This window comes from Lynx rufus, unplaced genomic scaffold (assembly GCF_022079265.1).
Source record: "Lynx rufus isolate CCGP_SWC_20201006 ecotype Redwood Valley unplaced genomic scaffold, mLynRuf1.p SCAF_14, whole genome shotgun sequence".
In the NCBI taxonomy this organism is placed as follows: Eukaryota; Metazoa; Chordata; class Mammalia; order Carnivora; family Felidae; genus Lynx; species Lynx rufus.
The window spans coordinates 16,057,343-16,069,552 of NW_025814828.1; the positions used below are offsets into that span (position 1 = coordinate 16,057,343).

At 39.4% G+C, this 12,210-nt stretch overlaps 1 protein-coding gene across 4 annotated transcripts in view; it reads right to left on the reverse strand.

Annotated features, from left to right (window-relative positions):
• Window positions 1-5,875: 5,875 nt before the first annotated feature.
• The window catches only part of RPS6KA3 (ribosomal protein S6 kinase A3), a 126,772-nt gene continuing 120,437 nt past the window's right edge, over window positions 5,876-12,210 (reverse strand). For all 4 annotated transcript variants that reach the window (XM_047075988.1, XM_047075987.1, XM_047075989.1 and 1 more), the window contains one exon: window positions 5,876-11,304. In XM_047075988.1, the coding sequence (XP_046931944.1) occupies window positions 11,182-11,304 (123 nt within the window). In that variant the 3' untranslated portion in view covers window positions 5,876-11,181. The remainder of the gene's footprint in view (window positions 11,305-12,210) is intronic.

A 12,210-nucleotide genomic window follows, 5' to 3' on the forward strand; every position in this document is an offset into this window, starting at 1 on the left:
CAGGGGGCGGGGCCATGAGCGGGGAGGAGAAGGAGTCACGGAGGGAGTGGGCGGGGCCCAGGCGTCAGAGTAAAGGACGGATTCAGTTAGCGCCCGCTGCTGGCTGACATCAGACCTCCCTGCTGCTTTGTGACAAACCCGTGTCTCTGGGTTTGAGCTGCTGACTCATTAACTAATCTCACAGCTAGTTTTAACTTGGCCCTTTCACCCGCCCGACCAGGTCTGGGGCCTGAGGGGAAGGGCAAGGCTTTCCTGTCATTCCCATTACCGAGGCATAATATCTGCATGACACTTGTTATTTATAAATATCTGTCTTCCCTACCTCACTGTAGGCAGAGACTACATCTGTTGCTTACTATTCCCACCAGTTAGCAGAATGTCTGCCACACACTGGGTGCTCAATATACACAAGAAGGGAGGGAGGGGAGAAGACAAACTCAGTGTTATGGGCTGAAATGTGCCCTCCCAAATTTCATATGTTGAATTCTTAGCCCCGAACACCTCAGAATGTGACTATTTGGAAGTAGGGTCTTTAAAGAGGTAATTAAGTTGAAATGAATTCATTAAGGTGGGCCCGAATGCAATATTGACTGGTGTCTGTATAAGAAAAGGAAATTAGGGGCACCTGGGTGGTCTGGCTGTTCATGGGTTCAAGCTCTGAGCTGACACTGGGGAGCCTGCTTGGGATTCTTTCTCTCTCTCTCTCTCTCTCTCTCTCTCAAAATAAATAAATAAACTTAAAAAAAAAGAAGAGGAGGAGGAGATTAGGACACAGGCACAGAGGGGAACACCATGTGAATGAGAAGGTCAACAAGCCAAGGAGAGGAGCCTCAGAAGAAACCAAAAGTGCAGACCTCTTCATCTCAGACATCTAGCCTCTAACACTGTGAGAAAATAAGTTTTTGCTGTTTAAGGCATATTCAGTTTGTGGTATTCTGTTATAGTAATCCCAGCCAACTAATACAGCTGACTATGCAGGACATATAGCTTCACTATAAAGTAAACTTATTTTAGGGGCACCTGGGTGGCTCAGTCAGTTAAGTATCTGACTCTTGATTCTGGCCCAGGTCATGAGCTTGAGCCCCACATCGGGCTCTGTGTGCTGACTGTGGAAAGCCTGCTTAGGATTCTCTCTCTCTCCTTCTCTCTGGCTGCCCACCCCCCCTCCTGCTTATGTGCGTGTGCTCTCTCAAAATAAATAACTTAAAAAAATAAAGTAAATTTATTTCAAATAAATCACCTTTATTTCAAAAAAATTTCTAACGTTTATTTATTTTTATGAGAGAGGGAGAGAGAGAGAGAGAGAGAGTGAGAAAGAGAACAAGCAGGGGAGGGGCAGAGAGAGAGGAGACACAGAATCTGAAGCAGGCTCCAGGCACCGAGCTGTCAGCACAGAGCCCGATGAAGGGCTCAAACTCACAACCCATGAGATCATGACCTGAGCCGAAGTCGGATGCCTAACCAACTGAACCACCCAGGCATCCCTAAATAAGTCACCTTTCTGCAAACGTTAGGGTTTCAGCATTATCTCTCTAGGGAAATGGACATACCTCAGTGACAGAGAAATGAAGTCTAATTGTTGAAAACGGTGGTTCTATACCGGGAACATTTGACAATGTCTGAAGTATTTCTAGTTGTCACAACTGGGGAATGCTGCTGCTGCTGGCACCTAGTGGACAGAGGCCAGGAATGCTAGTAAACGTCCTGCAGTGCACAGTACAGGCCCCCCACCCCCAAACACAGCATAGCCCAAAATACTAATAGAGCTGAGGATGAGAAACCAATGACATACATTTCTTACAGGGAAACTAAAAGACGATGGGCACTTAAAGTTCTGGGTTTCTCTTTCCATTTGCAATATTTTGCAATATTCACAATTGAGGATGAAGGGTATCTATGAAATTTATTTAAATTTTGCTTCAAGGCCAAATGATTATGGACTTGGGCTTTGAAGTCAGAGCTGGGTTCAAATGCAACTTTGCAGCAATTTATTACTCTATGACTATGGACAAATTACTTAACCAATTTATAAGTCTCAGTGTCTCAGCTGTAAATTGGGTATAGGAATAGTACTTACCATATTGGGTTGCTGTGGGAATTAAATTGATATAATGTATCAATTTAGCAGTTGTGCCTAGCACATGGTAAGGAATCAGACTCCAAAGTATCTGAAAGTTCAAATATTTAAAAACCAAAAGTCCCTGCCAATTACTCAGTATAAAACCCCAAAGGAGAGAAAAAAATCAGGCTTCATTTTTCCATTATAGGATGGTTCCCATATTTGACTAATCATCAGAATCACTTGAAAAGAGGTTAGACATAGGGACATCATAGGGGGAAACAGGTACTGAGCAGAGGACAAAGACCCTGAGTAGGAGCATGTTTGGCATATTCAAGAAGGCCAGTGTGGCTAGAACACAGTAAGCCAGGGGGAGTTGGGGCAGATGAAATCAGAGCGGGAAGGAGACCAGATCACTTGTTATAATCCTCAGTAGGTTTTGAACAGATCATTTCAGCTTCTTTACTAAGAATAGACTATAGGGGTGCCTGGGTGGATCAGTCAGTTAGACTTCAGCTCAGGTCATGATCTCATGGCTTGTGGGTTCAAGCCCCTTGTTGGGCTCTGTGCTGACAGCTCAGAGCCTGGAGCTTGCTTCGGATTGTATGTCTCCTGTCTCTCTGCCCCTCCCCTGCTCATGCTTTGTCTCTCTCTCTCAAAAATAAATAAAACATTAACAAAAAAGAAGAACAGACTGTAGAGGGGCAAGGGAAGAAATACACCATGCAGGATACTACTGCAATTGCCTTGGACTAGGGTATAAGGTTTCTTTGTGACATGATGAGAATGTTCCAAAATTACATTATGATAATGGTTACACAACTCTGTAAAAATATTAAAAAACAATAAATTATACTCTTTAAATGGGTGAACTTTATGGTATTTAATTATATCAATAAAGCTGTTTAAAAAACAAAAGAACTGGGGGTGCCTGGGTGGCTCAGTCAGTTAAGTGTCCGACTTCAGCTCAGGTCATGATCTCACAGTTTGTGAGATGGAGCCCCGTGTTGGGCTCTGTGCTGACAGCTCAGAGCCTGGAGCCTGCTTCAGATTCTGTGTCTCCTTCTCTCTCTGCCCCTCCCCCACCTGTGCTCTGTCTCTCTCTGTCTCTCAAAAATAAATAAATGTAAAAAAAAATTAAAAAACAAAAGAACTGGGAAAATGGATCTGACCAAGGAGAAATGAAAGAATTGACAAATGGTACTGAGAGCTTAGTTGAGATCAGAAAACATAAACTTGCAGTGGTAGCAATTTGCAAATTTTTTTTTTTCCCAACAATACCAGTTACTGCTCAAGTACAGTATAAAAACAAGGATGTAAGGAAGTTCAGGATGCTTCTGAGGTAGAAATTCACGTGACCAACTATAGGGCAATGAGGTTCAGCCTGGTAGTAGAGGAAAAAAAGAATTAGGATTCAGGGTAGGGTCGTGGGGAGAAGCCAAAGGTATAAAATTCAAATTCCTTAATATGACTTATTATTTCTTTTTTTAAAAATTTATTTCTATTTTTTAATGTTTATTTTTGAGAGAGAGAGAGAGAGAGAGAGAGAGAGAGAGAGACATATTTTGAGTGGGCGAGGGGCAGAGAGAGAGAGGAAGACAGAATCCGAAGCAGGATCCAGGCCCTGAGTTGTCAGCACAGAGCCTGATGTGGGGCTCGAACTCATGAACCGCAAGATCATAATCTGAGCCAAAATCAAGAGTCTTAACATTTAACCTACTAAGCCATCCAGGCACCCCTGTAACATACTATTTCTAATGATTTGGCTCCTATCTCTTGAACTTTATATCTTCCTTATGTTTTAAATTCCATTCATACAGAACTTTTTATTTTCTTGACTGTCTCTTACTCTCTCTGTACATTCCATTCTACCCCTTCCTTCCCCTTTTATGTTGCAGCATAATCATTGTTCTCTTAGAAGGTCTGCCCTGATCCTTAGGCAACTCTGCTATATACCCCTATAGCACCCTGCACTTCCTTCACCTAATTTTGCTAGTGTCAGTCAATTCTATTATTTTAGGGTGGAGTAACAAAATTTCCAGATCTACAAAGCTGCAGAAGAGTGACCATGGCAAAAACTGCTGCTCCATGCTGGCTTTTCTGAGGAGCCACATGTTTCTCTAGATAACCTTGGTAGGCTGGCTAATGGACCCCAAAGATCTCCATGTCCTGATCCCTGGAAACTGAATATGTTATCCTACAATGGTAAAAGGAATTAAGGTTGCAGATGCAATTAATGTTGCTAGTCAGTTGACCTTGAGATGGGGAGATTATTCTGGATTAACTGAGGGGGTCAATCACATGAGTCCTTAAAAGTGAAGAAAAGGCAGAAGAGAGGAGTCAGAGAGATTCATGTGAAGATGACTCCACCCACTGTTGCTAGTTTTGAAGATGGAGGAAGGGGGCTACAAGGCAAGGAAGGCAGGTGGCCTTAAAAAACTGGAAAAGGCAAGGAAACAATTCTCCCCTGGAGCCTCCAGAAAGGAATTTGGCCTGTCCAACACCTTGGTGTTAGCCCAGTGAGACCCATATTTGACTTCTGACCTACAGAACTGGAAGATAATAAATTTGCATTGTTTTAAGCCACTATGTTTGTGGTGATTTGTTACAGCAGCAGAAAACAAATACAGTAACATTCCCATGTTGCCTCTGTATAATGCCAAGTAGACCTTGAAGCTCTCCATCTTAACATAACTCCCTAAATTAATCCAAGTGGATAGTCCCTAAACTGTGTTTGGGGCTCTACTATGTCTTCCTCCAAATGCATATGTTGAAGCCCTTACCCCCTGTACCTTGGAGTTAAGCTCTTTAAAGAGGTAACTGAGTTAAAATGAGGCTGTTAGGGTGAGGCCTTGATGCAATATGACTGGTGTGCCTATAAGAGGAAGAGACACCAGGAGTGGGATGACCACGTGAAGAGGCAGAAGGGGATAGCCATCTGCAAGCCAAGAAGAGGCCTCAGGAGAACCCAACCCTGTTGGCACCCTGATCTTGGACTTCCAGACTCCAGAACTGTGAGAAAATAAATTTCTGTTGTTGAAGCCACCCAGTCTGTGGTATTTTGTTATGGGAACCTGAGCTACTAATAAATACACCATCATAATATTAAAAAAAAAATACTAAAAATGTCACCTGGGAAGGAAAGGGCTGACTGTAGGCCTATAACCTATTCCCTACCAGGATTCAATGGCCTCAATCAAATTTCCTTTTATACGTGCCAATGATATTTACTAGCAGAAAGAAAATGAAGAGTCCTTATCTCTAAAATGCCTTTAGTAAGATACATTTGGTCTATAGAGATGGCTCATTGTAAAACATTTATGGATTTATGAAGCATGGTTGGCTGGAGAATGGAGGCTCATCATTTGTGCAATTAGGAATTAAAAAAAAGATGTTGCAAAACCAAATGATTTAAGCAATGTCTCCACATACATTGCTCAGAAGGAAACTTGTCCTTTAACTCTGAATCCAAAATGCACCATAATGAGAAAGAAAAAGGGTATTTTGGAGCTCAGTCTGATAATCTTGGACTTCTCCAAGAAAAGCTTGTTTCATCTGTGCCTGGTGATCACTCTGTATGCTTTGAATCATTACTCAAGTTTGGCATTGGGTAAGATCTATGACTTAGGAGTCTGATGTGATACTCTTTGGGCTAACCAAGACTTTGCATACAAAAATTATTTTGCACTTATTAACTCAGAAACATTCCTGTTTTGAGTTCTGTCAGTCCAATATGGACTGATACTATACTTTGGATAGAATTTGGCAATATGAAGGATTATCATATAATTGAAATAACCTGATAAATGACATACATGCATTTATTTGAAACTTTATTATATAAATTTTCATTTCTTTTAAAGATTACAAAACCTGTTCTGTGACAGGAATACAAGCAATATTGTTCCAGGATTATTCATGGATACATCTGAAAGAGCTTAGATTACACATTAATAGTATGATTTGAAAACTTCCCAGATTAAACTCTTAAGTAAAACAATTTAAAGTATTCAGTGATATTTAATCCTTTACAAGCATTTCATAATTATGGCAGCAGGTGCCAAGCATCTGATGTGATTTGACCACCAATAAAAGGTACAACACATAGGAACTCATGATAAGGTACCTTGGGCTTCTGGCATGCCTCACTAGAGAGAAACTAGTATAAAGTAAGATCATGTATAATAGTAGAAAAATACTTGTGATTTTTTTTCTTTTTAAAAACTGTTTAAGTAGATGCCCACCCCATTCCCACCCAAGGCCAGAAATGCAAAATAATTACAACCCTTAGGCGTATACCTTCCCTTTTGCTCAGGGTAAGAGTTAAGATAAACCTAATACATGTACATAATTTTAAGAATTAAAACCTCATCACCCACAATTAATAAGGATGCTAAGGAATGGCAATTATATATATATATATATATATATATATATATATATATATATATATATGGCTTTAGATGGTAAACTACACTTAGAGAAACATAAACCAAAACCTTTATCCTTATGCCCTTGCTTTGTATTTAAAAGTTCTACTTTAAATACTTGTTTGAAAAACTCAGTATACAGTTCATTCAGTACTATAGTGATAATAGGAGTAAAGATTTTCACTTCCATTAGATAATGAACTAATCTACTTAGACTATTACAGAGACTTCTCCTCTCACATACGTTTACATATTTTGTATTCAAATGGTACATGCTCTCAAGAGGTTTTCTTGAGGTCTGCATCTCTGAATTTAGTCTCTAAATTTTCCTTTCCACTTATCTCTATTCAATGTCATATATTTTGCTAGTTGCTCTGAGAGAAGTCATGGACATTTAAACAGCTTATCATGCACTTCAAGGTTATATGGCAAAATAATGAGGAAAGTGCCTTAAGAGGTAGGAAGTAGACTCTCATCCCAACCCTTGGTATGCCCTGTTATGAACAGTTAAAAGACTAGAATCAAAGTGGTAAATGTGAGACTGATAGTAACACAAGGCTTAAGAAAATTAAGTCGACTTAATTACCAGAATTCTTTGAGAACACTCAGTCACATTGGAACCAGTTACAAGTCACCTGACCACAAAAAATACAGCAGTGTCAGAAGTACATAAAGCACACTGTAGATACAAATTTTTCTTGGCCATCCATATTTAGGTACTATAATTCTGTAGATTCTTCACTAGAAAAAGTGGTTAAACGTGGCTCTGCAGAATACCACAGTCGCAAGAAAGCAAATCTCATTCCTTCATTAATTGGTCTCCACCAATGGTCACTTGGGGAAACCAGCAAGATATAAGCAATCTGGAGGTGAAGAGAGGACTATTTTCACTAATTGAAATATAAATACTGAGTTAAGTCAACTTATCTGTGAATTAACTAAAACTCAAAGTATACATCTAGTTTGTGAGTCAAAGGAGTTGAAGCTTTTGGAGGGACAGAACTCTAGGACTAGAATTGGAACCTCTTGGTTTAAGCACCACGGGTCAACCATGGAACCCGTTGCATTTGTTAATCACTGAAAACAGACCTTTTCTAACCCTTCACATTCCTGAGATATCTGTCCTAATGCCTTCATAAATCTCACAAACACTTGATACTACCATGAGAATTTTCTCTATAAAATACGGTAAAGCGAGCTGAAAAATGTTCATTTATAAAGGCCAGCAAGTAGAGAATTTCAAAGCCATGTTGAGATATATATTGCTGACTTCCATAGTGATTAAGTACATCTGTACCAAGGCTCCCAAATCTTGAATGCTTTTCTGCTCTCATCCCAGGCTGGACCCCTCAGCCCCTTTCCAACCCAACCCATTCTGCCTACTCATGAAGCCGTTGCACCCCACTCCCCTTATAAGTCTTTCCTGTACTGAGGGTGCAGTGCACAGCAAACAGGCTAGCCCCACCTCCCATAATGTGTCCTGGCCCCAACAGCAACGACTTCTTAAAATTAGGTGAGAAACGGTTGATTCAAACCCATACTTTGCAGCCCCGGGCATGTGAAATGTGAATCTCTACTGCATACACATCACACCACTCACTAAATGGCTTTTCCCACACATTAACCTTGCAGCATCTTGATTCTGTGCATTGGCAAAATCACTACATTTTTGGATTTCTGGGGTTGCATGTGAATGAACAAATCCGCATCAAAACTGTTAAAGTTAAGGAAGGGTCTATGATTATACTTAGAAAAAGGCATCTCTATAAATTAGAAGGAGCTGAAATGAGTTACATAAAAAATTAAAAGGACAAAACTTACCTTAATTTAACATCATCACTTGAAAGAGAAGATATAAAACTCATGGTAGTGTAATCCATATTTTTCAGCGTGTGCTTGGCAAAGTTAAATGCAATCTTCAATTCTAGGTATTATTTTGGATTATAAGGTAAGAGGGGGGTTGTAAAAGTGGCCTGATAGTTTCGTTCCTTCTTTCACACTGAAATATCTTTAAGACTGAACTTAAACCTTTCTGGGAGAAGCCCTGGTAACCAGCAAAACTAACTGGTGAAGGGCCCAGAAGAAGTGGACTCAGAAATTAATGAAAAGGTAAACCCGGTGCAAGCACTACATTTAGAGCACAATTGTTGGCCAACTCGCCTGTTTTAAGTCAAAGGCAATAGGAAACCCAGGACCACAGATGAAATAAATTAAGGTTATGAACTGCATTTTAGGCAAAAGCCTTCACTTTTGTGAACATATGACTTGATTTTCTCCAATAAAACTGGCAGCTGGAGTAGGCAAAGAAAGCAATATCTTTGAGAGCAATCAATTTGGCATTCATATACCAGTAGAGTAAATGTCCTAAGAACTATATATATATGATTTGAACAAGTATGCTCCTGGTTGGGTGATAATATGAAGGGAAGGCAGCATGGTGTTACGAGGGTAAAAAACCAAACGAGAAGTCTTTGCTTTGGGTCTTAGGTTCTTTACATGCAACATGAGAAAGCTGGACTAGATAATTTATAAGGGTTTACACATTTACTTCTGGTTCTAAGATTATGATCGACAAAACACCTAAGCAATTATGGAATTGCAACAGTGTCCAAAATTTGCAAGTGTATCTTTTTTCTGTCCAGAGTTACATTAACATTTTAAAAGTGACAAGAATTTGGGATGGTCATAGTTTGAAATACTGAATAGAGAGAGAGAGGAAAAAAAAAGGTTTCTTTCCAGGCAATGGGAAGCAGCTTTTGATAGTTAGCATTTGTATACTCAAAAATTAAAAAAAAACAACACTTTCTCTTACTAGATCTTCTGATATCCTTCCTCCTATATGTTTTTTATTTAGAAGATAAACTTACATTTGATTTCGATGTGATAATCATTTTGTGTCACTTAAGCAAAATTAACATTACAGACTTTCCCTTTCTCTTTAGTTGCACAGAGGAGAAATTAAGAAATGATAAGTGGCTTCCAAGACATTTAACTAAAGTATGCTTTCTTGGCTTTGTACTTTCAAGAGAAGATTTAAAGCTTCAGGCAGGAAAAAAAAAACTTCTGATGTAAATGGCTTAGTACATGACTATGATCCGTTGGGTACATTTCTGATAAGGCTAAGCTAAATCACTTTCTCTTTGTTCATGTTTTTAATGTTATAAATTGATGTATGGTAGATAGCTTGACCAAAATACAGGTAATAATGGATACAAAAGTTTCCTTAATTAAATGAAACTGTGAAAACTACCCAGATTAGATGTAGATAATGAATACTGTAATCAAAGCAGACCCCGTGACCACTATGAAAGCTGATCAGTTCTGAAGTTAAAGGAAAAATTATAGGGCTATAAATCATCAGAAGGAATTCAGAAAACACTCAATGGTGAACATTCACTTAGCCTACCTTAGCTATGATTTCAGGTGAGAACAGATATTGTTTGATCAAGAATGTTTTATTCCCTCGAATAAGAAAGTTTAAATCCAATTTCATATAGAGGCTGGTGGCCTTTATTACATTCAAATTAGTGTTTAATATAGAGCATTGTAATGGGACAGAACTCATTATGATTTACCTTTTTTTCCAAAAAAAGCATACTTTTCTTGCAGGTATACAAGAACATGTATCCTGTTATTCATAAGCGAAATTCTGCAACTTGATCTATTTAAACATGAAAGATCCAATGGGACTTGAATGACCTGTTGCTAAATTTTCCTTTGCCAATCTCTTCACCATAACTCTTAAAGGCCTGATGTATACTGGCAAAATCCCAAATTATATGCCAAATACTAAATATGGATACTATTCAAGATTAAAAGTGCAAGAACTACTTCCTCAACTAAGGAAAAAAGAACCCTAAGGAGTTGCAACGTATATGGACTAACTTCATAGTTGTACTCTTGATGTCATGCCACACACATGTGATAACTTTCTCTACCATAACAGCTCTCTAGGTTAGTCTGACAAAGCACCTGACTTTAAGAAACAAACAAATGAACGAACCAGTGAAACAGACATGGGGAAAGATATGTACATTTTGGAAGTATTACATTCAACAGCTGTTCCACAATCTGGCCATTTTTAGGGCTGTCCAACAATACTGTTAATCCAGGTGAACTATTTAACCAGATTTAATAGTCAATTGATTAATAATAATAGATTCCAAGTTAAACAAAGCATGTATACATTAAAGAAAGCAGTACAGAAATGTACTGTATATGAACTGTTTACAAAAACATACAAAATGTTGGATGGCACAAGGGATACAGTGCTAATAGAAACGGATTGTTTAAGCTAAGTGCTTAACATAAACTGTCCATCCCTATAACTAACAAAGAATATTTCAGGGACATGAAATATTTCCTATAAAAATAATGCTATATGGTGTAGAGTACTTTATTCAGTGTATTTTTAGGTGGTATTCATATGTTCATTATTCTCGTTGATTCAGTGAATATGTCTTCATCATGTTTCCATTTTCATTTCATCCGAAGCTCCAGGAAAATCTAACTTGCTAACAATCATTTAAAGCGAGAAGAGACGGAAGCAGGAGCAGCAGCAGGAGCAGCAGCATTATGGGTACCAGCTGGGACAGTGTGTGCTTGCAGGTGTCTCTCAGATATGTGCTACCTGTCGCCAGAACTTGTGCTATCAGCTTACACCATGGTACCAAATATCTCACTGAGGTCACTTCACAGGGCTGTGGAGGTGATTTTTTTAATACCTCTCCGCTGAGCAAGAGTAGAACGGCCTACTGGTTCCAAAACCGGTGACTGATTACGGTTTAAAGCAGAATACGTAGCTGCCATGGCACCCTGAAAACAGGAAAGATAGGTCACAACACAAACGACAATGGGTAGTCACATGTACACAGAATATGAAATTGAGATTCCCCCCTCCCTATTTTCTTCATATGAAAATTTATACAGATTTAATAGGGCTCATAATGAAAACAACCACCCTGGTCAAACCCTCTGATTTACCTAAAGTTGAAGATGCAAATGTGGGTGCCTGAAATTATGGATGAGAAAGGACAGGGATGGTCTTATAACAAGCAGTCCTCACTTTTCTCAGGACTATTCAACTTGTTGTTTCTTTGCAATCCTTTAATGTGAGAGGTAGCAAAGCATGCTCTTTGGAACCTGTATTTTGCCACCACTGGTGACCTTAAAGTTTGTTTTGTGTTTTGCATAAGAAAGTAAAGTATAGAAAAAAATTAGGAAATGCTTAAGCTTATCTGAATGATAAATTCAGAAGTCATTCTCTTTTAAGATTTTTTTTAACATTTATTTTATTTTTGAGAGACAGAGACAGAGCACAAGCAGGAGAGGGGCAGAAGGAGAGGGAGACACAGAATCCGAAGCAGGCTCCAGGCTCTGAGCTGTCTGTCAGCACAGAGCCTAATGCGGGGCTTGAACTCATGAACCGTGAGATCATGACCTGAGCCGAAGTCAGACGCTTAACTGACTGAGCCACCCAGGCAACCCAGAAGTCATTCTTTTTTTTTTAAATTTTTTTTTTTCAACGTTTTTATTTATTTTTGGGACAGAGAGAGACAGAGCATGAACGGGGGAGGGGCAGAGAGAGAGGGAGACACAGAATCCGAAGCAGGCTCCAGGCTCTGAGCCATCAGCCCAGAGCCTGACGCGGGGCTCGAACTCACGGACCGCGAGATCGTGACCTGGCTGAAGTCGGATGCTTAACCGACTGCGCCACCCAGG